The sequence below is a fragment of the Paroedura picta genome, chromosome 4, assembly GCF_049243985.1.
Source record: "Paroedura picta isolate Pp20150507F chromosome 4, Ppicta_v3.0, whole genome shotgun sequence".
Classification (NCBI taxonomy): Eukaryota; Metazoa; Chordata; class Lepidosauria; order Squamata; family Gekkonidae; genus Paroedura; species Paroedura picta.
The window spans coordinates 26,003,744-26,028,644 of NC_135372.1; the positions used below are offsets into that span (position 1 = coordinate 26,003,744).

General features: G+C 48.6%; 1 protein-coding gene across 13 annotated transcripts in view; it reads left to right on the forward strand.

The window, feature by feature from the left end:
* The window catches only part of GATAD2A (GATA zinc finger domain containing 2A), an 88,366-nt gene that overhangs the window by 7,069 nt on the left and 56,396 nt on the right, over positions 1-24,901 (forward strand). For 3 of the 13 annotated variants that reach the window (XM_077332015.1, XM_077332017.1, XM_077332019.1), the window contains exon 1: positions 14,487-14,708. The exons of 2 other annotated variants lie outside the window; for them this stretch is intronic. In XM_077332015.1, coding sequence (XP_077188130.1) covers positions 14,502-14,708 — 207 coding nt within the window. In that variant the 5' untranslated portion in view covers positions 14,487-14,501. Of the gene's footprint in view, positions 1-6,617; positions 7,161-14,485; positions 14,709-24,901 lie in introns of those variants that run through there. 8 more of the 13 variants (XM_077332024.1, XM_077332030.1, XM_077332027.1 and 5 more) reach the window with 7 other exon arrangements.

A 24,901-nucleotide genomic window follows, 5' to 3' on the forward strand; every position in this document is an offset into this window, starting at 1 on the left:
CATTTCGGAATCTTATGTGTGCCTCATAACCTTACCTTGATCACCATCATCTCTTTGTGCGATCTGAGTCTTTGATGTGATGGTGGCGGATGGGGTGGGGCGGGTCAGCCTTCTGTTATGAAACCGATCCTTGGAAATGATTGGACATGCTTTTTCAACATACTTTTGCATCCAGATTTTGGAAGCTACTGGAATACTTTAAGTACATGAAATGATAAGAGTCCCGGTAGATCAGACTAGTGATCAATCTAGTCCAGGGGTTGCCAAACTGGCTCTCCAGATGTCCATGGACCACATGAGCTCCTGCCAGCATGTGGAGAGCCACAGTTTGGCCACCCCCGAGGAGTCCAACACCCCACCTCAGACAATGGCCAACCAGTTCCCATGGAGGTCAAGGCCGCGTTCAGCTGATATCTCCAGTTTATTATTTTTATTTATTTATTTATTTATTCCGTCCTTCCCTACACCTCTGGGCAGTTTACATAAAACATTTTGGAACATTTACATAGAACACTCTCAAAATCAATATAACAATAAAACAATAACAATAACATACCAACTAGAACAGTATTTTAACAATAACTTTGACACTCCCTCACTAGGTTCGGTCCCTCAGTCTGGGGGGGGGGGACCTGTAGATGTTATGGGTCAGTCGGCCTCACCAAATGCCTGGTGGAAGAGCTCCCTTTTGCAGGCCCTGCGGTTTCTTCTGAACATAGAAGTAACCTTTAATCACCTTCCCTTCCCCAAAATCTGGAAATAAATAGTAGAATGCAGAGAAATGATCTTGCCTTCAGCCACACAATTGGCCTTATAGCCATAGAATACACTGCTATCCTCTGTGCTTGACACTTAAGAATTTGTACTTACTGTACTTCATTTATATGCCACCTTTCTCCCCAATGGGGATCCAAAACAGCTTATATAATTCTTCTGATCGATGTATCTTTACACCAACTTGGCAAGAGAGTGTGACTCTCCCAAGGTTAACCAGTAAGCTTCCATTTCCTGATTTTATTTCCACCCTGTCTCACAGCAGCCTTCCTCACCCCCCCCAAAAAAAAACATCAGGTGGTATACAGATTATGCACATATTAAAAGGTACATCGATTTATTTAAATAGGCTGGTATGCAAGCCATTAAAAATGGTGACCACATTAAGAATAATACAATGCAGTTTAAAAACTGACAAAAATATTGTAGACTTTTAAGTTAAAAAATGTGGACACTTTAACTTAGTGTGTAAGGCTTCATTTAGGTTGGAGGCTCCATAGAGTAGTTGAAGGAAAATGTCTGACCACCCACATTGTATAGAATGTGTGTTTCTAAGGGTATACATGCCAATCCTAGGCATGCTTGCCTTAAAGATGCCCCATGCTCAACGAGGCTTAGTCCCAGGAAGGTATGTAGAGAAATGCAGCCTCAAAATCTTCCATGTTTCCTAAACATAGCTAGATTTTGGCCTGTATATTGTGTGTGTCTCTGCCCTCCCACAATTAATTTGGAGCCTCCCCAAATCAAATACTCTTATATTTTAATATTTTAAAAATATATATGTTATCCCCCAAGGTGGTGAACATAAAAGCACACAAACAACAGTTTGTTAGCTATCTAAAGCATGGAAACAAATATTCTAATATATTGTGCTTGCAGATTTACAGTTCCCATTTTTTGAGAGTCACATAAAACTTCCCTAAATTAATTTTTTTTTCAAAAACAGTCCTGTTTCTCTCCTTTCCCATGCCTAATTTGCTGGATTTTGCTTTCTCATAAAATACAAGGATGCTTAGATTATGGGTGGGGGAGCAGTTCCCCACTTTGCAGGGAAGGTAACGTGAAACACTCAGATGCAGAATAGAGTAACATCTAGACCAGACAAGATGCCACAGGAAAACCAGAGGAAGGGAGGGGTGAGGGAAAAACAGGACCAGCCAATTAATTGTGTAAGATCTGATCTCTGTCAACAACTTCTCGAAGGCTCCAATTATTTAAATGATTGGCTGCTCGGCTGCTCTGAAGCAACCCTTCTGAAAAAGTGGGGTGCTGGCAGTTTGGAGAAGGCATTTGCATTTGCCAAAGAGGCACGGCTTGTCAAAATGGCTGGCTGATTTCAGCCAAGCAGGCAGAAGGCCAACATCTTGCGTTTCTCCTTTGGCCGGTGCAGTTGGAAGCGGGCGAGTCTCCTGTGAGCTCTTTCTTCAGTCCTTGAAGCCAGGGGTAGTCAACCTGTGGTCCTCCAGATGTCAATGGACCACAATTCCCATGAGCCCCTGCCAACGTTTGCTGGCAGGGGTTCATGGGAATTGTAGTCCATGGACATCTGGAGGACCACAGGTTGACTACCCCTGCTCTAGGAAGCCTTTGGTATGATGATGGCAGGAACAGTTTTGCTCCCCGAGGAGTGGGCCATGCACACATATGACATCTAAGCTCACCAGATGGAGAGGCAGCATGGTGCTGTGGTTAAGAGCAGCAGCTTCTAATCTGGAGACCACACTCCTCCTCCACACGCAGCCAGCTGGCTGGCCGTGAGCTGTTCTCACAGCAGTTCTGTCAGAACTTTCTCAGCCCAGCCTACCTCACAAGATGTGGGGAGAAGGGAAGGCTGTTCTGAGGTTCCTTCAGATAGTAAAAAGTGAGGTATAAAAATTCTTTTTCAAGAGCTACCCTTCAACTTTGGAGTTCTCCTAATTATTCTTAATTTTTATTTGAACAGAGTTGGATTGTTTCAATAAAAACTGGAAGATGCCAATGATCTTAAAGATGCCATCTTAAAGATGCCAATGATTAAAGAGAAAATTTTATTCAACTGTGCAGTTTTAAGCTTCAGATGCAATCAAACAGAATTTCCTCAACCATTTCATATCTCTCTACCTGCAATCATAGAATCCTGGAATAATTGGAAGAGACCTCCTGGGTCATCTAGTCCAACCCCCTGCACTATGCAGGACACTCGCATCCCAATCGCTCATCTACTGTAACCTTCCACCCTTTGCCTTCACAGAATCAGCCTCTCCGTCAGATGGCTATCCAGCCTCTGTTTAAAAATCTCCAAAGATGGAAAACCCACCACCTCCCAAGGAAGCCTGTTCCACTGAGAAACCGCTCTAACTGTCAGGAACTTCTTCCAGATGTTTAGATGGGTTTTCTTTTGAATTAATTTTATCCCATTCCTTCTGGTCTGTCCCTCTGGGGCAAGAGAGAACAACTCTGCTCCATCCTCTACATGGCTGCCTTTTAAATACTTGAAGATGGTTATCAGATCCCCTCTCAGTCGTCTCTTCTCTAGGCTAAACAGACCAAGCTCCTCCAACCTTTCTTCATATGTCTTGGTCTCCAAACTCCTCACCATCTTTGTTGCCCTCCTCTGGACAATGGTTGAGGAAATTCTGTTTCATTATATCTGAAGAAGTGTGCTTGCACGCTAAAGCTTTTCTCTTAAAACTTTGTCGCCCATTGGAACTTTTGATTGCTGCTTCAGACCAACACAGCTACACACCTGAATCTATCTTGCAACTGAAATTTATTGGATATTTATACTCCACTTTTCTCCCCAAGGTGGCTTATGTCATTCTCTTTATTTTACCCTTACAATTCCCCCCTCCAGTGTTCTGCCCACTGCATTATTTATTTATTATTTATTTATTGTTTATTTATTGTATTTATATATCATCCTCCCCTGAATGCTGGAAATTATCCTTGCATATATGAACCACTGAAGTGTCTGCGATCCAGACTCTTTATAAGCATTATAGGCCAGCCTTTCTCAGCTTTTTTACTGTTGAGAAACCCCAGAAGTGGTGTAATTGTACAGAATATGGTTGGGAAGCATAGCTGTGGAAATGCCCACCCAGGGCCCTTTCCCACCCCCTTCAGGTTGATCCTTGGCCATTTTGGGAGGGGTTATACAATAAATGTATAACCAGTTTTTTAAATTAATAAAATAATTAACAACCACCCATTCAGGAAACCCTTCCGGGGCCCTCAAGAAACCCCAAGGTTTCACAAAACCCTGGTTGAGAAAGCCTGATGTAAACTGTGTTCAGTCTAGGTGAATGGTCTGAAGATCACTGTTAGAGGTCATCAATGTTTGGGATAACCTACCTGCACCTGGAAAGGCTTTAAAAAAAATTCTGCTACCTTCTTTGGGGCATCATCAAAGTATCTTGTAACTTTTTAGAAATACAAGAACTGATATTTGGTAACTTATTGAAAAATTCCTCTCAAGCAATGTGAATCTTGTGCTGGGCTCTTGTCAGCTTATTTGCTAGGCTGGATCACTGTTCCCACTTGACAGAGTTGATAGACAAGCTGGCCTGTCCCTAGAGCCACCAAGCAAAAAGGTTTGGGGGGCTTATTTTTAAGAAGAAGCTGAGCTGAAATGTCAGCCTTCCATTTCCTCTGGATTGACCTTCTAACCCAATCTTAATCCAGTTAGCCACATTCCTTTGATAATGGCCCAGATTGCATCATCACAGGGTTAGGCCCAGCAAAACAAAGTGCCTTCCCTCCATGTGCTCCTCACTCTACAGACCCAGCTTTTTCAAGTGACACTGGCTCATCTTTCCTTTGTAATTCAAAACGGCATGACTCCCCCCACTCCTTTTTCAGCATCCATGCCAACTGGCTCTGCTTTTGGCCTGTCCCACAGTTGGGCAAGTCCCTCCCCAACTCACTTGACAAGTGTGTATGTTTGCTAGTTAATACGGCTGTCAATTTACTGGATTCTCTGAGGCCAGGTTGGCACCCCAGTCGCTGTATAGAAAACAGCTTTGCTTTTTTAAAAAATGGAATTTGCTTCCTGCTTAGGTTGGTGTGACCCCCACTAGCAGAGTATAGTTTCTCCAAATTAGCCACTTTCTACAACTGCAGGTATCTCCGAATGTTAAGAAGCTGGTTGCTTTCATCTTAGCAATACTGCTTTTGAAAACCACCGTTTACCTTAGTTCTGTTTTAATTTCCTTTGTTTTGTTTTTTTAATAAAATGTAACTTGGCCATCCCTGGGATTCCAGGATAAAAGGCATCTCTTTGTGAATGATTCTATCAATATGATTCATTCACGTGAGCAGGAATGTTATCTCATACTGTATAAAGTTACAGAACCCCGTTACGTGTTAAAAGAAAAGTTAAATTTTATCGCGATACAGTTCAGTATTGTATTTAGCGCAAGCATCACGTTTGTCAAATGACAAGGACCCTTTGTTGTTTTTGAATAAAGTTAATTCCTTAAAATATCTGACAGTAGTTGATCAGAACTTCTTTTGGAGCAGTCAAATGGACAATCTCAAGCTTGCACACTCTGTGGAGCTATTTTGTTTTCTCCTAATAAAAGGGTGGCAATGCCTGGCTTTTGCTTTCAGTCTACATGACTGGTGTCACCTCAGCCCTAGCAAAGGCACAGTGATAGGCTCTTGTGTTCCTTGAGAAAGTCCAGCTGCCATGTTGGAATGACTGTTCTGTTTCTCACAGAAGAGACCTGAAGCACTGATCCCCTGTGCTTAACTGGCAATACTGGGGGAGGGGGGGGAGAATGGGACATGGGTGGACTAAGATCCCCTAGCACAGCCTGTACAGGATCTCACTGGCACAAGGAGTATCACAGCAGCAATCATTGTCCAGAAACTACATCCCATTCCCAAGTCTTGGCAAAGAGGGCAGGATGCCAGGAATTATGATAAAAAAAAAACTATGCTGTGATTTCAAGGTTCCTTACTTGGCTTGAGAAACTTGTGCATTCAGATTCTATCATCCTGAGGAAGAATGTTTGTGCAGGAGTGTGCATGTGTGTGTGACACTACTTTGTAAGTTACTGATAGGATGGCATTGGCCAGATTTATCACATCTCCCATTAAGCTTGCAAATAGCCCCATGGCCTGGTCTCCTGGGGTGAATAGGGATTTCCCCCAGGCAAGGGGGTGTGAGGGGCTTTATTCAAATCAGTTCTCTTTTTATCTCCCTTAAGCGTCGAAATGGCTGTAAAGGCAGCAGGATAAAACAAGCAAGTTTGTAATTTTTTTTTCAAGGCCACTAACTTTATAACGTTACTTGTAAGGCTGCTCCATGCAAGATGATCCACAGGTCACAGCATGGGGGAGGGCAGCGATGGGGGATACAAGGCTGGCTCAGATGTTGCCAAAAACAAGGGAGAAAACAGTTTTCTCACTTCTCTCTGGTCTTCCACTTTCTCAATTGGTTGAGTAGTATATGCCACCCCAAACCGAAAATACTTTCACAGCCTCAGACGTGTATATTTGCTACAAGCCAGGTTGGCAGTACGCCAGTTTGGTGTAGTGGTTAGGAGTGCAGACTTCTAATCTGGTGAGCCGGGTTTGATTCTACACTCCTCCATATGCAGCCAGCTGGGTGACCTTGGGCTCGCCACGGCACTGATAAAGCTGTTATGACCGAGCAGGAATATCAGGGCTCTCTCAGCGTCACCCACCTCACAGGGTGTCTGTTGTGGGGAGAGGAAAGGGGAGGCGACTGTAAGCCGCTTTGAGCCTCCTTCGGGTAGAGAAACGTGGTATATAAGAACCAACTCTTCTTATTCAGTGATATCAGGGCTCTCTCAGCCTCACCCACCTCACAGTGTGTCTCTTGTAGAGAGAGGAAAGGGAAGGTGACTGTAAGCCGCTTTGAGATTCCTTTGGGTAGAGAAAAGCAGCACCTAAGAACCAACTCTTCTTTTTCCTCTTCTTCTCCTTCACCACCACCACCACCACCACCACCACATTTTGATCTTTCTTTCCAGCCCAAATAACATTCAAAACAATATGGACATGGGAATAAGTGTACCTGAAAATAAGTTTCATCCAGTAGCAGCTGCTTAACATAGAAAGCCTGTTGATGTGCGCAGCACTCCTATTTTCTCTCAGAAGAAGGAGGTCCTTTAGGGATGCCTTAAGAGACCTTAAAAAGGGAAAGCCTGAAAGGGCACTTTGTCAAAGGTTAAATACTGTCTGGTTTCCTGACCCACTCACACAGCGGCAATACTTTTATTTACCAATCAGTACCATTCATGAAGTACCTGATTTATATTCTGCATTTCTCACGGAGACGACAGGTAGATAGCAACATTGAAAAGAAACAATGCAATCTACAATAAAGCGGCACAACACACAAAAACGCTGCAATAAAGCAGGAAAAACTGGAAGAGAAGGTAATAAAACAGTATATTATGTTCAATAGTTCTTGCATTGAAATGGCCCCAGTTTTTTCACATGAAAACAACCCTCTCTCCCTTCTATAAAAGAGAGATTTTTGTCACTCATTTTTTTCTAAGTTTGCCGTTTGTTTATTTTATAACCATCAAAAGTTTAGCTGTGCCTTGGGTCCTGCTTCTTGGTCACTTCTTGGCTTCTTGGGAACCGGCTTTTCACTACCAGCATTTATAACCAATTATTCAGGGGAAAAGTTGCATGGACTTTGCATGCTAGGTGTGCGGAAACATCTCCTGGCCTGCATCACTTTATCTTCTTTTTGTGAAGTTGGAAGAAATCCATTATCTTGACTAAACTTTGTTTAAGCCTGAAGGCTGAAACTTGAAACCTACTGGGTTAGCATTTGAAATACTCCTTGGCTATTTTGAACAGAACCGCAACACACTTTTTGATGGCAGCTCCTTAAATCAAGGCCTATTGTCTGATTCCCATCTTTTCCATTTCCCTGTATTTTGAGTTAGGACTGGACTGTGAAAATATTCTCATGCTGCGCTCTGAAATATTTGATCTGTGTTGACAGCTCTCAGGTGGGGCAGTATATGCTCAATAAGCTTATTATAGGGGGGAAAGGAGGCCCATAGCTGTATGCCAGAGGTCCCCAACATGTTTTTAGAAAATGGGTAGGGTCAAGTGGAGCTCTTGCCCTAGTACAGAGCTCTTGCCCTGGGGCTCATGGGAATTGTAGTCTGTAGACAGCTGGAGGGCCACAATTTACCCACCCCTGGGCTAGGTCAAGGTCATCCTCCCATGTTCTTCCTGGACACTTTCAGCCTGGGTCTCCCTGGTATGTTCATAGCAAATGGGACAAATGGTAGCCCAGAGGCTGGTGGATCCACACTGGAACTACTGTAAGCTTAATCTTGCCTGGGTTTTTCTCTTCTGAGAGACCACTGAGCTATTACTGAAAGCTTTGCCAAGGTCTAGGACCTTTGCCAAGGTCTCTCTAAGCCCCCCTTTTCACCATAAACTGGTGGCCTTCTCCATATCAAGCTTCTGCTCCCCCCGTGAGTGATAGGCACCCATTGTACATTGCTCCTGAGACCCTTTTCCAGTGATGCCAGCATCGGGGGGCTTGGGAGTCAGCTATCCTGCCCTGCCAAGGAGCAGGTGGCAGCTATTCACTTACAAGAAACACACTTTGCCAAAGACTTGTACAGCACTTGCCACCACTCTCTAGGTCACGTTGCTAGCTGGCATGTTGCAGTGGTTATCGAGAGTCAGGCTGAATCCCTGCCCTGGCGTGAAAGCCTGTTGGATGAGTTTCCTACAGTCATACCCTCTCAGCTTAACCTACCTTGCAGGTCTATGGAGAACTGTGTCAGCTACTTTGGGCCACCGTCGGGGAGAAAGGTTAGGTATAAATGTGATTCCAGCTGGAGATGTGCTAAACCAAAGATGAATCTTTACACTGACTCTATAATTACAGGGGCAAAAGTGGAAGGATGAAACACAGTGGGAGGTGCCTGTGGGAGGTGAAATCTGCAGCCGCCGCCCCTCAAGAGCTGCTGAGACCTCAGACTCAGGTGCACCCTGTGTACCAAGAAACCCTTTCTCTGCAGCACAAACGGTCTCAATCAGAACCCGCTCCCTTTGCACTGGCGGCCCAGGGGACAGAGCAAAGTAGAATTTTGTCAGAGCCTCTGTTATTCATGCAAATGACACCTAGAGGCCTTTGCCAGTCGATTCAACTGAGGGCAGAGGGGAGGCCTTTGCTAACGCTCTCCATTTCCACTTGAGGGAGGGAGTCAGCCTTTGGCCCTTCTCTTACTTTTATATCAGGGTGGGAGAGGTAAACAGTTAATACTGCTAGTCTTGCTCAAATATATCCAGGAAAAAAAGCTTCCCAGCCCCAATAGCCCAACTTGCAACGTGGCAAGTTAGCCCTTCCCCTCTGGGTCCACCCTGCTCCTGCCATCCCTGTGCATCAAGCCACAAGGGAACGCAATTAACACAACACAGCTGATGCCTTCTATCTCAAAACACTGTGTCACCTTAAGGGCACGCCCCAGGACACACAACACCGTGGAATGCTGACACCCATCTTCCTTCTTATGACGGAGCAGATCACCCTTTGGTCAGGTTTTCCCTACGGTTTAAATATTGGCAGTGATGTTTGTTGATTTGTCAACATCCCTCTAAAGCTACAATCTAGAATTCATTCATTGACTATTTATTTATTTATAGCAGGGGTAGTCAAACTGCAGCCCTCCAGATGCCCGTGGACTACAATTCCTATGAGCCCCTCATGGGAATCATAGTCCATGGACATCTGGAGGGCTGCAGTTTGATTACCCCTGATTTATAGTGAGATTTATATGACTGCTTCAGCTGGCAAACTGGCTCAGAGCGGCTGACATCATAACTCAATAAATAACCATGAAACAATAAAATCACAAAAACAATAAAATACAACATATAGCTATGGCTAGAGACAGCCAACATTAAACCTTGCCCATTTTGCTTCCCTTCCCCCATACGGGGGGTGAAATTTCAGGGGAGAGGCTGTTAATTGATGCCAGTTTGGTGTAGTAGTTAGGAGTGTGGACTTCTAATCTGGCATACCGGGTTCGATTCTGCACTCCCCCACATGCAGCCAGCTGGGTGACCTTGGGCTCGCCACGGCACTGATAAAACTGTTCTGACCGAGCAGTGATATCAGGGCTCTCTCAGTCTCACCCACCTCACAGGGTGTCTTGTGGGGAAAGCAAAGGAAGGGCGACTGTAAGCCGCTTTGAGCCTCCTTCAGCTAGAGAAAAGCAGCATATAAGAACAATCTTCTTCTTCCCATTCCTCTGCACCAACCAAATGCTCCGTCTTACAGGCCCTACAGAACTGAGGGGGCTCCCATAGGGCCCTCAGATCTTCCAGAAGCTCATTCCATCACGTAGGGGCCAGGACTGAAAAGGCCCTGGTTCAGGCCAGACGTACATGGCTGGGGATTATGAGCCTGTCTGTATTGGTTCAACGGAGCGCCCTTGGGGGTGGGATGGGGAATATAGTCAGCTCACCAGTCCCTTAGATATATCAGTCCCAGGCCGTGAATAGCCTTGAAGGTTAAAACCAAAACCTTGAACCTGATCCAGAGTTCAACTGGGAGCCAGTGCAGTTGCCTGAGAACAGGCCAGATATGGTCCCTCCAAGGTGTTCTAATGAGGACCCACATTCTGGACCACTTGCAGAGTGTACTTGTCAGACATACACCATCTAGACAAGGCATGGGCACTTCCTCTCCTGGCCTTTTCTTACCCAGCCACAGGCCCTTGATCAGGCTACTGTGCTTGAGCCCGACGGTCACTGCTCCGAGAAAGCTGGTGAATGTTAGGTGTCAAGAGCATACTGACGGCACCTAAGCCCAAATCTCAGACCAGCTGGGCAAGAGGACGCGTGAAGATGTTAAATAGCATGGGGGGCAGAACCACTCATACGGAATTCCACAAGGGAGTTGGCAGTGGTACAATTGTCTCCCACAGCAACCCTTTGCAACCCTTGAGAAGGGAGATCATCCACTGAAGGGTTGTCTCACGTACCCCTGCATTGGTGTGGCGGTGACCCAGGACCTTGTGATTTACCACGTCAAATGCTGCTGTGAGGTCTAGCAACCTGCTTCGATCTAGCTGGCATCTGAGGTCATCCATCAGGGCAGCCAAAACCATCTCCACCCAATGGCCAGGCCCAAAGCCAGACTGGAATGGGTTAAGGATCAAATGTTCATCTAGCAATGCTGTAAATTGGCCCGTGTCAGCATAGTCCACCTCTCTCAAATGAAACTCCATTGGATTGGATCATGTAAATCAATATAATCTGAATTTTTATAAGAAATACTGGACTTGGGAGGGGAGATGGCAAAAAAGCAGAAAAGTTGCTAACAGCTTTTACATCTAACGCCAGGGACAGAACCTCCCAGTGGCATTCCCTGCTATGTGGGGTCCCACAGGGAGCAATCCTCTCCCCAATGTTATTTAATGTCTACATGTGCCCTCCCCCTCAGCTAATGTGGCATTTGGGGCTGGTGATAACACCCAGCTATAATTCTTGATGGGTTGCCATCCATCTACCCTCCCCCACCCCAAGTCCTTGGCCAGATGCCTGGAGGCCATGGCAGGCTGGCTCAGGTGGAGGTCCTTGGGCTGGGCTGCCTTGCCCCAGATGGACTGCTCCAACTCCCTGCTCTTGACAGGGTCCAACTAACACCATTGGTGGCTCTCAGGAGCCTGGGTGTGATACTTGATGCTCCATCTGCTTAGGGTCCTAGGTCCTAAAGAGATCAAATTGGCCCTGGCTCTGGACCGCTGGAACACTCCACCAAAGGAATCCAGAACTCGGCAATACCTACAACAGTTCCACAGGGCTTGCGAGACGGAAGCGTTCCACCAGGTATATGGCTGAGGCTCAATAAGGGTGAACATCTGATCTCTAGACCTCCCCACCTACCCCTGTGTCACCTGGCTAATTGACGGCAAACCTACATCATGCTTCCTCCCATCCCGAACCAGAATTTTATGGCCAAGGTTAGTATAGATGGCGTTTGAATTTTAATGTAAATTAGGTTTTAAAAGGTATTTTATATATATTATATTTGGGGGGGAGACAGGGAAGAGGACCAGCTCCTCCCCTGTACCCCCCTAAGCAGCGTCCTCTCCAGCTCACAAAATTGGCTGAAGATCCCCGGCCCCAGAGAGGTAACGATAGCCTCAACTGGAGCCAGGGCTTTCTTAACCCTGGTGGAACACTCTTCTAAGTGAGATCAGGACCTTGTTCCCACAGGCCCACAGTACATCCCTGTACATCCTCCGCTAGATGCTGACAAAGGCCTGACCCAAATCACCTCTAAACATCCGACTGGGACCACGCTCCCCGCCAGGCTTAAGCTCCAAGCGAAAACAAACCACACCAGAAACAGACTTTTAAAACTGTAATAATAATTGTAATAATTGGAACCAACTGCCTTTATTATTGTGATTTTATTTACATAAGTTGTAAACTGCCCTGAGCCCATGAGGGAAGGGCGGTATAAGTAGAAATCTGTTTCACTTAATATTTCTGGTAAAGGTTAAGAGGAGGAGCTGGTCTCATGGCTTAAGTGCCACTCAGCACTTAACACCCACTCAGGGCGGATGTCCCACCCGTGAGTGCCTCCTCCTCCAACCAGCTTGCCTGTCTGTCCAATGGCCAGCCAGTCACCTTCCGTCCCCCATCCCTGACCACCACCTCCTCCTTCCACTTCCCTCTGAGGCTGCAGATCCCCTTCTGCATGAGGCTGCCCCTACCAGTGAGTTCCCTAACAGCTGCTTGCAGCCTTGCCAGGTCCTGGGGGGAGGGGAATGTCATCTGTAGAGTTTTTCCACCCCAAAACATCTTTCAAGGCTCTCCTCCCTTTTATCCTCACAACAATCCCCTGAGGTAGGTTAGGCTGAGAGTGTGTGACTGGCCCAAGGTCACCCAGCAAGCTTCCACAGCACTAGTGGGAATTTGAACTCAGGTCTGCCAGATACTACTATGACACTTTAACCACTACCCACACTGGCTCTGGACAGTCTGGAAGGGCAGCTAAAAACCAAAAAGAGTTCTATATTTTCAAAAGGAACTTTACACTGTTCCGTTCTCCCACCTTTCATTTTTCCCGCTTGCACAATTAGCAATGGCTAATGAATTTAACAAAAATAAACGTCTTTTTTTCAATGCTTTATTAGTTTCCTTTAATAACATAGAAAGAACAAGAAAGTAGAATAGATTCCACCTTACCATTCTAAGATTACACATTATGAGACAGCCTATTCACAACCTCCTAATAAAAGTGCCAATATTTCTGAAATTCTTCCAGCAGTCTTCTATTTACTATGCTTGTTAATTTTAAAAAAGTCAAAGAAACCAAACAGAATATGCAGTTAAGGGGGGTGAGGTGGAATCTGAGAGTAGGGCCACAACCATGGCAGTTTCTTCAGCCTCATCAAGGCCAAACGCATGACTAAGGCATAAGATAATCTCTCGGCTGAAATCCAGTAGCTTCTTTACCTAGGGGCAGCCCCTTCCCCCACCCCCTTAAGGGCAATGGGGTTTCCATCTGAGTAAACAAGTCACTGACTTAAAAAAAAAGAGAAATCCTGATAATAATTCTAAGCCATAAACTTAGTCTTGTGAGCTACTTCCTGATCCAGATCCCACACATCTAAATGCAGAGGTGGACAAACTGTGGCTTTCCGGATGTCCATGGACTACAGTTCCCATGAGCCCAGAGTCTCATGGGAACTGTAGTCCATGGACATCTGAACAGCCAGTTTGGCCACCCGTGCTTCAAAGCAACCTTGCTTCAGTTTTACTTGAGAGCATGCTGTCATTTCTGCATAGATGCCCCCCCCCTTTAGATTCCTCCTTCACAGAAACATGGTGCTGGAAGGGACCACAGAGGTCATCTGTCCGCACAAGCCACCTTCCCTCCCCACCCCTCGCCCCCACCTCTGCTGGAGGCCCAGAGTAAAGCCCAAAAAAGCCTCCAGCATCCCCGGGCCAATCCGGCTTGACTCCAAAGCGGTCAAAGCTTACTTGACTTCGGAGTGGGACCCACCGAACTAAGGAGGAGGATCTCCCCCCACCCCTTCCCATCCAAGCGATCTCGAGAGTTCAGCCTTCCGAAGGAAGGGTCCGCAGACCAGACCTCGAGAACCGAAGTTGGGAGGCGTGGGGGGGGGGGGGAGCACACGGCCAAACCGATGGTCACCACCCTAGCCCTCTGCCTCGTCGGCCAACCCCCCATTCCCCATCCCGCGCCAGTGGCGGCCACCGCCGCCCAACCTCTTCCAAGGACGCCAAGTTCCCATGGCAGGCGACTTCAGGATCCGGAGGGGGGGGGGGGGAGGCATCGCCCCCGCATGTTTCGCGCTCCACCTCGGGGGGAAGCAACGCCCTGCCCGGGCAAGGCAACGCAAGACTGAGCTTCCATCCTCCCTTGCAAAGGCCGGATGTGGCCGCCGCCGCCGCCCCCCCGTGCAAAGATCGCGACCCCCGTCCCCCAACCGGGCGTGCGACCTCCTTGGCCCGTCCGGCCCCTCCAAACGGGGCTCTCCGTCCTCCGCCCCGACCCGGGGATTTCTTCCCGACCCCGACTCCGAGCCAGCTAGCTTGACTCGACCTGGCCGGCCTCGCTCCGTCTCCAGCTGCTCGCCTTTTTCTGCAAGGGGAGGGGATGGGGGGGGAGAGAGGATTGGAACCCGATTAAGAGCCGGGGGGCGGGTCCAAGGCGAGGGGGCGGGGCCTCGGGCGCGCATGCTCCTGCGGGCGCCTCCATGTGTGCTCGGAGCGCATTATTGGGCATCCGGGGGGCTCGGCGAGGAGGAAGGCGGCTCTCGCGCCGGTGGCTTTTTCCAGGCGGAGGCTCGTCTTCCTTCCCCCCCTCCACCCGGGGAAGGAGTTTGGGGGGAGGCCGGAGCGGCTCTCTTTTCCCGCGCGCCTCCTGGCTTCGCCCTTTCCATTCGGATCGCGCCCGTGGATTTGTAAGTCCGAAAAGTTGGCGGGGGTTGGGTGGTGTTCTTTTTTTTGGGGGGGGGGGATCGCCGAAAGGGACGGGGCTCCCGGAAGGAGTTCTTTCCCGGGAGGCGGCTGGCCTCTTTTCTTTTTTTAATCAACACCCCCCCTCCCCCCCCGGTCTCCCAAATTGGATTGGGACTTAAATCTGCCCCACCCCCAGTTTCTAAGGAAGAGGTGGGGGGAGGGGCGTGCTGTTTTTTTTTAATGGGGCTGAGTTGCTTTTCAGGTCCGGACTGGGGAGGGGGGCACTTACAGAGGGTCCCGTGGGTTGGGGGAGAGAGGAATTAGTTTGGATGAGTGTGGTTTTTTTTTTTTTCCAATGGGGGTGTCCCCTCCCCAGCGTGCAACTTGACCCCGAGCTTAATGGAGGCTGCCGGAGGCGACGCCGGAGCGACGTTTGGCCGGAGAGGGGGGGGGGCTAGAAGCGGCGCTCCTCCTCCTCGTCACCCCCCCTCCCCTTTGCAATCTCCCTTCCCAGGAACTTTTCTTCCCCCCCCCCCCCTCTTGGGAGCACCCGAGCCGGCCTCCGCGGGTGCGCAGCCTCCCGCAAGCCCCGTTTGCAAAGTTGGATCCCCGGCCTGGCTGCTGGCGCCGTCGCCCCCCCCTCGCCGCGCTTCCTTGCCCGGCCGGCCGCGAGCGTTTCCTCCGCCTCCTGCCACCATCACGCTCTTCCCCTGCCTGCCCGCCCTTCCTCCCTCCCTCCCCCCCCTGCCGGGGAAGCCCCGCGGGGCGGCAGGGATCCGGCGGCAGGAGCCCACCTGTTGCCCGCCGCCTACCTTGCCCGGCTCCCCTGCTAGGGATGAGGGGTGAAGGGCCCTGGGGATTGGGGAGAGGGCGAAGCGGGTGGCCAAATGGGGGGCGCTCCAGAGGTCCGTGGACTACAATGACCATGAGCCCCTGCCATGCTGGCAGGGGCTCATGGTCATTATAGTCTATTGACTTCTGGAGCGCCATCCGCTACGTCCTCTTTAGGGAGTGGCTCATGGTCACTGTAGTCCACGGAAATCTGGAGCGCTGCCACCTAATTGGCCACCCACTCTATCCTCTGTATGCAGGGGCTCATGGTCATTATGGTCTATTGACCTCTGGAGCGCCACCCGCTCCGTCCTCTTTAGGAAGTGGCTCATGGTCATTGTAGTCCACGGAAATCTGGAGCGCTGCCACCTAATTGGCCACCCACTCTGTCCTCTGGATGCAGGGGCTCATGGTCATTATGGTCTATTGACCTCTGGAGCGCCACCTGCTCCGTCCTCTTTAGGGAGTGGCTCATGGTCATTGTAGTCCACGGAAATCTGGAGCGCTGTCACCTAATTGGCCACCCACTCTGTCCTCTGTATGCAGGGGCTCATGGTCATTGTAGTCCATGGGCACCTGGAGCGCCAACCACTTGGCCACCTGCTCTGTCCTCTCTATGGTTTGTGTCCCCCCCCTGGCTCCAAAGCATCCGTTTTCTCCAGGGGAGGCTGCAGGTGAGATGACGGACACCCCCTTCCCTTGTCTCACCCAGAGGTCAGCATCCCTACAGAGGAGCTTGATTAATCTGGCTGCTTCGAGGGCATTGCTGGTTCTGCCCCCTCTGCTAGAATTTCTTCCCTCCCCATTCCAGGAGGGGGCATTTCTCCCTTTGCCTTTGGCGATATATATTTTTTTCCTCCTTCCGTTTGAATCTGTGCTTTGCTACTCTTTTGCCGTACCCCACTGCTTGTCCCTTTAGTATTTTTACTTATTTATATTTAGTGTACCAGGTAGGCCAGTTTGGAAAAAGTTTGAAGGTTCCCCCCTCATTCAGAAAAAAGTTTGAGAAAAGTTTTTAAAGTCTCCCACATAATTCTGAAATATACTCCAAACCCAGCCAGATTGTACAATTATTATAGAGATATAGATTATAGATAGATATGATATGGGTTGTTAGTTTTTGTTTTGTTTTTGCTGGATTTTTTAAGGGGCCTTTAAAAATTACTTTAATTCCTGCAGGGCTGAGTTGAACCTCCAAGTGCAAAAGCCGTATATCTCTCATTACCTGAGATGGGGGGGGGGGGACTGCTCATATTAAAATATTTTTTCTCACCCATGAGTGCTCTGTGCTGTAAATATTTCCCAATGCTTTGCTTCAAGCCAGTATTAATACTATCTTCATTTATAGCCTACCTTTTCCACTGAGTCTCTTCAGGGTGGATTACAAAATACCATATTGTTTTAAATGTAATGTTTTAAATAGGAAATTTAATCTGTTGTAAAATGAAGCTGTCGTAAATTGCCTTGATCCCTTGGGGAAGGTCTTGGAATAAGTCTGATAAATAAGTAACAAATAAATAAAAATTCCTGAGATAGCAATGATCCTCCAGTGAATCAACCATGTAGTGGGAATAGGACTGAACAATTAGAAAGTTCATAAGTTTGGACCCTAAAATTCTCTCGTCATCTTATCTCTTTACTCTTCTGTTTATCCAAAACAGGCTGGTGGGTAATAAGACATCCAGTTGTTTTTTTTGTGGGGGGGGGGTGGAGCCTATTTCACAGGACTAATATTATTGCCAAAAAATTGCAACTCTTGGTGAAATCTTGGGGATCCAGCTGTGTCTCAGTATCACTTCTTTTTTTCAGTCAACAGGTCTTCTGAGGTTAAAGGCCGAGATTTTACAGTGAAGAGTTGCAGGGGAGCTGCTTGGGGGAAATAAATTTATGAGAAGTGGGAAAGGCAGGCAAATACGTGGGCTTGGATCCCACGAATCTACGGGGGTGGGCAAACTGTGGCTCTGCAGATGTCCATGGACTCCAGTTCCCATGAGCCGCTTGCAGGGGCTCATGGGAATTGGGGTCCATGGATCATCTGGAGAGCCACAGTTTAGCCACCACTGCTAAGCGGCAGTCCTTTGCCTCTGTACAAGGGATCCTTCTGTTGACACAAGACGCAAGCGGAAGTAGCTGCCTGATAAGTTCACATCACTGTACATGGAGTGTGTGGAGAAAGATCTCTTATTTGCCTTACTTATGGGCTCCCCATTTTGCGTATCCCAGATAGAAACAAGGGAGTGGGTCAGGTGGATCTTCAGTTCCAGCAGGGCTGCTTCTACGGAAAAGAATGTCACCTGCTCTCTTGGGCGTCCTTGGACAAGCTCTTTTGAACTGACCCACCTCATGGGGTTCACTCCAGCTGTGAACTAGAACTTCCATGTTGAGGAATATTTAGTGCCAATGATGAGGACAAGCTCCGGGGATAGGGGCTGTACTTCCCAGGCATTTCCTATCTGTCTGCATCCTGAAAATAAGTGTGATGGCTTCCTGGGTAGATCCCTGCTGTCCACTGTTGTGAACTGGCTAGATCCGGCTAGATATTTTGGGGGCGGCCGGAGAGGGCTGTTCTCCTGCCTTTTGGAGGGCAGTTACCCTTTGAATCCCAGATGTCGGGGGGGTCAAATTGGGAAGCGTGGGAGCATTGCCAAGAGCGGGGGTGACCAGGAGAGCACTAGACAAAATGTGAGTCTGATCCAGCGGGACTGTGAATCTTTGGGACCAGCTCTTTAACTTTCTGAGACTCTGGGCCTTAAACTCTAACCGGAGTCTCTGAGCTTAAAAGTTGTCCTTCGTGGTAGCTGTGTTGGTTTTGCTTTCATTTTCTAAAGGCTGTTCCATGTTTGTTTGCTTTTCTCTCAAAAGAAATTTCAGAGAGTACTTCTACTTAGTCTGCAAAAGCAGCTAATTTGCTACAGGTGTTCGGGGGGGGGGGAAATAAGAAGCGGTGAGTTGTCATAAGTTGGCAAGAAGGGGTGCTTGCTTCTTACTGTACAGGCCAAGGAAGGGAAATCTGTACTCTTTCTCCCCCCCCCAAGTGTGGGGAGAGCACAGCAGCAGGGAAGGAAGACACAAAAGATGGAGAACACCTGGAGGAACTCTCTGTCCTTGCTCCGCACCTGCGTGCAGTTTGAGTGGTGACACTGGCCTTTCTAGCCTGATTCCAACAACAGGGTTCGTACTTGAGTCCGGTCATGGCCATCTTAACAGCGTTATAGGCCCTGAAGCAAAGCAGTACACTGGGGTCCTACCTAAACAACTGCTCACGGGAATAGAAATGTAAATTGATAAAATTAGAAGAAGAGTTGAGTTTTATATGCCACTTTTCTCTACCCGAAGGAGTCTCAAAGTGGCTTACAGTCACCTTCCCTTTCCTCTCCCCACAACAGACACCCTGTGAGGTAGGTGAGGCTGACAGAGCCTTGGTACTACTGAAGAAGAGTTGGCTCTTATATGCCGCTTTTCTCTACCTGAAGGATTCTCAAAGCGGCTTCCAGTCGCCTTCCCTTTCCTCTCCCCACAACAGACACCCTGTGAGGTGGGTGAGGCTGAGAGAGCCCTGATATTGTTGCTCGGTCAGAACAGCTTTATCAGTGCTGTGGTGAGCTCAAGGTCACCCAGCTGGCTGCATGTGGGGGAGTGGGGAATCGAACCCAGCTTGCCAGATTAGAAGTCCTCACTCTTAACCACTACACCAAACTGGCTTTCAAATCAATAAATAAGGAGAACTGGGAAATCTTCATATTGTCTAAGTATGTGGGGGGGGGGAAGAGAGAGAATGGCCTACAAATCACCTGTCCTAACCCCCCCCCCCTCAAAAAAAAGTAATTCAAGAAATATTGAAGAGTTGATGTCCAATTTTATGTTAAGGGCAATCTGGCCGATTTATGAAGGCTCAGGTGAACTCTTCATAATGCAGCTTTCTGGCCTGGGAGTCAGGACAGGCTATGGCGGCCAGGCCCAGGCTGAGGAACTCCTGGGGTTTTGTGGGGGGTGGGCAGGGGCTTGGGAGGAAGACATCTGGGGAGGGACCTCTGTAAGGTATAATGCAGGCTTTTTCAACCAGGGTTTTGTGAAACTCTGGATTTTCTTGACGGCCCTGGAACGGTTACCTGAATGGGTGGGGGGTTTAATTGTTAATGTAATTTCTAAATCCGTTAAACATTTATTGTGATGTGTGATATAACCATATGTGGTATGTTGACCTCCCCCTCCATGGTCAACCATGTGCCTGGAGGGGGTGGGGCCCCGGGTCGGCATGCCCACAGCTCTGCTTCCCAACTATATTCTGCAAGATCCTGCCATTTCTGGCATTTCTCCAAGCCTGAAGAACGTTTCAGGGGAGTTTCAACAGTAAAAGAATTAAGAACGGCCATATAATCCATCCTTCAGAATGGCCATTTTCTCTTTCGCCTGGAGATCACTTGTAATTCTGGGAGATGGCTGGCAGCCCTAAAAGTTAGGCCCTTTCTGTGACAAGGCGGGGACCGGCAATCACATGCCCCGCGGTCCCAAAGGTGCTCAAAGCATGGCCCTCCCCCAGTTGTCCCCGCGGCAGTCAGGCCAATGTCCAAATGCTGCTTTCTTCAGTATCCAGATATTAAAATAAACGCCTGGGAAAAGGGTAGGTGAGCCTCACAGAAGACGCTTGCTGCACACACAAAATGCTGATGCAACACAAACACAGGCAACGCAACATCCTTTGCCTGCACTGAGAAGCCAGCATACAAAACAGGGGCTTCCTCTCCCCCCACTGCCGTACAAGCATACAAAGCAAGGTTGGATTTTTTGTTCCGTTTACACCCCCTCTGCCCCTTATGGGGATCTGCACTGGCTCACAGGACTGGGGTTCAAACAGTCAGCCAGTCAGCCCTTCTCCCACAGCTGAACTTACCTTATAGGGTTGCTGTGAGGACAAAACAGAAGAGGGGAGCATTGATGCCTCTGTCTGGGAAGGATTATCTAAAGCCGAGCCGCAGTTCTTAGCCCAGAGCAATGGGCAGCATTGGTAGTACTTGGCACCTACCTAATGCTTGGCACCCAAGTTGTTCCAGCAGTTCTCGCAACATCCCTGCAAGGAAGGCCGTCAAATCACAACCGACTAACAGCGACCCAGGGTGGCCAAACTGTGGCTCTCCAGATGCTCATGAACTAGTTTCCATGAGCCCCTGCCAATTAACCATGCTGGCAGGGGCTGATGGGAATTGTAGTCCATAGACATCTGAAGAGCCATCCCTACTACTGTGCAGTAACCCCGAACTTCCTTGGCAGTCTTCCACTCAGGGTCATCTTAAAGCATGGGCCCCCTGGCAGTTGCCCAGGGGGCCCTACGCTAATTTACGTACGTATTGATAGCTTGTAATATGTGAATGGACAAACTGTGTTGATTAAATTTTGCTGTCCAGCATGTTTTTTTTAATGTTGAAACACTCATTCTGTTTTCTGGAGGTACCGATAAACAGAAGTTTAACAGAAGAGCCAGCTTGGTGTAGTGGTTAGGAGTGCGGATTTGTAATCTGGCGAGCTGGGTTTGATTCCCCAATTCTCCTCCCCATGCAGCCAGCTGGATGACCTTGGGCTCGCCAAAGCAATGGTCAAGCTGTTCTGACCAAGCAGTAATATCCAACTTTCTTGTTCTTCTTAATTGATATACTGCTTTTCCAAGCGCAAGGCGGTTAATGATAATAAATACAATGAAATGCCATTGAAACCCAGTTTAAACGATCTTAATATTAAACTGAACCCCAAACAGTCAGGGAGAATCTCCCTCCCGTACAACTCAAAATCCTTTGTTGGCTTACCTCGCCTGGAGATGGTATAGAATGCAGTGGGGTGGGGAGAACTGAAGAGAAGGAGAAGTGAATCCCATGGAATTTTGATCCACCATGGTCTCAGCCATAACCCCGGCAGAACAGTGCCATTTTGTAAGTCCTGCAGAACTTTTGACAGCTCCGTCATGGCCTGGATTTCAATTGGCAACTAGTTCCATCAGGTTTGAGCCAGGGCCAAAAAGCCCCTGACTCTGGTCAAGACCAGGCGGATATCTGTGGGGCTAGGGATTACTAACAAATTGGTACTAGCATAGTGCTATGCTCTCAGGAGAACATATTGGGAGAGGTGATCCCTTAGATCAGGGGTAGTCAAACTGCGGCCCTCCAGATGTCTGTGGACTACAATTCGCTGGCAGGGGCTCATGGGAATTGTAGTCCACGGACATCTGGAGGACCGCAGTTTGACTACCCCTGCCTTAGATCCACAGTACCTAGACCATGCAGGGCTTTGGAGGACAATACCAAGATCTGGAGCTCCTCCAGCAGCCAATGCAGCGGTTGGAGGGTGGGTCGAATATGGGCCTTCCACGTGATCCCCGTAAGGATCCGTGCAGCTGCATTCTGCAGCAGCCATAACTCCTGTATCAGGGCCAAGGAGCAAGAAGAGTGAGTTACAGTAATCCAACCTGGAGGTGACCAGGGGATCACGGTGGCCTGGAGCTAGGTAGGGTGCTTGCAGTTTCACCTGGCGCAGATGGTATAAAAGACTTGGTGGGCTCCTTCTGTCCCCTGCACCACCATTGATAAGGAGGCATCAAAGGTCACCCCTGGGGTCTTGACAGTGTGCAGAGCTGTGAGTTGCATGATACCAAGGCAGGGGTGGTCTGCTTCTTTTCTGATCCTTTTTCTGATCCAGGCACAGGACCACTGCCTTTGAGGGGTGGGGGGTTGTTTTGGGTGGCTCTGCTAGAATCATCCCGCCACAGGCTTCAGACATTTGGGCAAGGACTCTGGGGATGTATCTGGCCAGCTGCCTGTCAACAGGTAGAGATGGGTGGCACCCTAGCCCATACCTCTGGATGAGTGCTGCAAGAGGGCGCATATAGATGTTGAATAATAGTGGAGAATCACATCGTGTGGCCTTGTGGTTGATCTTACCTGATCAAAGATGGCGTACTGACATGAGCTGCCATGCGCGCATCTTTGCCTAGTTTGTGCTAGCCCTCCCGCTGAGAATCTTTTTAATCGAAAGGCAGCGCCCCAATCAAGTGAATAAAATTAAAGGGTAAGGGGAGGGATGTATGTGTTTTTTCTCTGGACAGCTGAGAATATCTGCCCTGAAAGCCCCATTGGATATTTATGGGCTCAGCTGGACTAATAAATTCATTGAATGGTCCCTCAGCTGGGGGGAACTCCTGGGGCCCAATCTATTGACCTTGAAACAAGCTGGATTAGTTCCCATCTTATCGCCACCCCACGAATGCCCCAGACCAGGGGTAGTCAACCTGTGGTCCTCCAGATGTCCATGGACTACAATTCCCATGAGCCCCTGCCAGCAAACGCTGGCAGGGGCTCATGGGAATTGTAGTCCATGGACATCTGGAGGACCACAGGTTGACTACCCCCTGCCCCAGACAACCCGAGGAAAACCGCACTCTCCCCAACAGCCTCGGAATGGCAGCAGCAAGGACGAGACGACTGGCCTCCCCTGCAGGGTTGTTGTTGGCATTGCATGGTTATCTGCCAGCCAGGAATGTCACCGAGTTTGTAAGTCGTGGCCCGAATCTGCTTTATGGTTCTCTCGAGTCATTATTCCGTGGATACAGAGGTGGTAGGTTCCATTTTAGGTAACCGGGCTCTGCTGGAACTGAGCCATCGCATTTCCACAGTTTCAGAGGAAGCAGCCCCTTTGTGCTAAAATTAAGGAAAATTGACTGACCAGCAGGAAGCCCTTTTAGGCTAGCTAATCCCCCCCCCCCCCCGGCCATTGCAGCTCCTTGGCTGCTAAATTAAAAACTTGACACTCTTAGTAGTGACACCTTTTGCAGTTTCTCTTCCCCCCCACACCTGTTTTCTTTGAAGGGGCAACGTAAACTGAAGGTGTGCAAGTGGAGAAAGCCTGGCCTCAGCCTCCTGCGTAGAACATTTGTGCAAACTTTATATATATATATAGATAATAAGAAAGATAATGAAATGATTTTTTTTTTTGTATTATGATTATTATCAGGGGCCTGTTTGTGCTGTCCTGTACTGGTGTCCACGTTGTCGGGTCCCCAAGGCGGTTGCCAGGCAACACGCGTTCTCTGGCGACTCTCTGTCGAGAAATTTTAGAACTCCGAGAGGCCGTAAGTGTGGCACAGGAGCCAGGCTGGATTTCTTCAGGGCTGCGGGAGAGCCAGCTTGGTTTCGTGGTTAAGTGCGGGGGCCTCTAATCTGGAGAGCCGTTTGATTCCCCACTCCTCCTCCACTTGCAGCCAGCTTGCGTGACCGTGGGCCGTGCACAGTTCTGTTAGGGCTTTCTCATAAAAGTTCTGTCAGAGCTCTCTCAGCCCCACCTACCTCACAGGATGTCTGTTGTGGGGAGAAGGGAAGGCGATTGTAAGCTGCGTTGAGGCTCCTTCAGGTAGCGAAGAGCTATTCTTCAACTTTGGAAAGCTCCGAACTATTCTTGATATTTATTGGAACAGAGTTTCTTTGGCACTTTAAAGCCAAACAAAGGTAGAAGCTTTAGGTACAATGGAGCAGAGAAGAAGGGGAACGTGATCGTAAGCCGCTTTGAGAATCCTTTGGGCAGTAAACAGCAGGGTATAAGAATCCCCCCCCCCATTTCCTGCCTGTGCCATTATGCATTAGCTGTGTTTTTCTACTACACTTGCCCACGGCTAAGAGCTTCAATGGTGCTTTATTATAGATCAGATTTATTCTGGTTTGTGATTGCATATAAATAAAATATACAAATAGATAAGATTTGGGAACCTTCTGAGGATTTGTGAGAGCCTTGTGGTCAGCAGGGCTACTCTGCCATTCTGAGCCTAAAGTGGGCAATCTGGGGGTGGGGTGGGGTGGGGTGGGGTGGGGGGTGGCATGGCATCCCAGCTTGGCCTTTTTCTGTCTCCTGGCCTAGTCTACATATTGGAGTTGTTGTGAGGATCCAGAGATGGGAAGTGATTTAATTATCTCAAAGGTTATGGAACCGGAGTGCTGTAGAGCCGGGCTTGCCACCCTTTTTGAGCCCCCCCCTCCAGGGACCTCTGGAATTCTGGCACAGGGTTTGTGGGCGCAACCACCAAAAGTCTGGCGTGGGAGGCAGAGGGTCTCCTGCATACAGACACACTCTCAAGAAGCCCAAGTGGAGGAATTAGAAGACAAAACAACACTGGGAAAGATGAATGAAAGAATAAAAGCAGCACTGCAGCGGTAGCTGCCACCAAAATAGTCAATCAGATCTCCAGGGGCCAATCAGAAGCCCTGGTAGCCAGGAGCCCCACCTACTTTCTGAAAAAACTTGGTGGGCACGAGGTTGGGGACCCCAGTGTCGACTGCTGCACTAGGGTTGGGCCCCATTTTCTGCCAGATCTGAAGCCGGTTGCACGTGC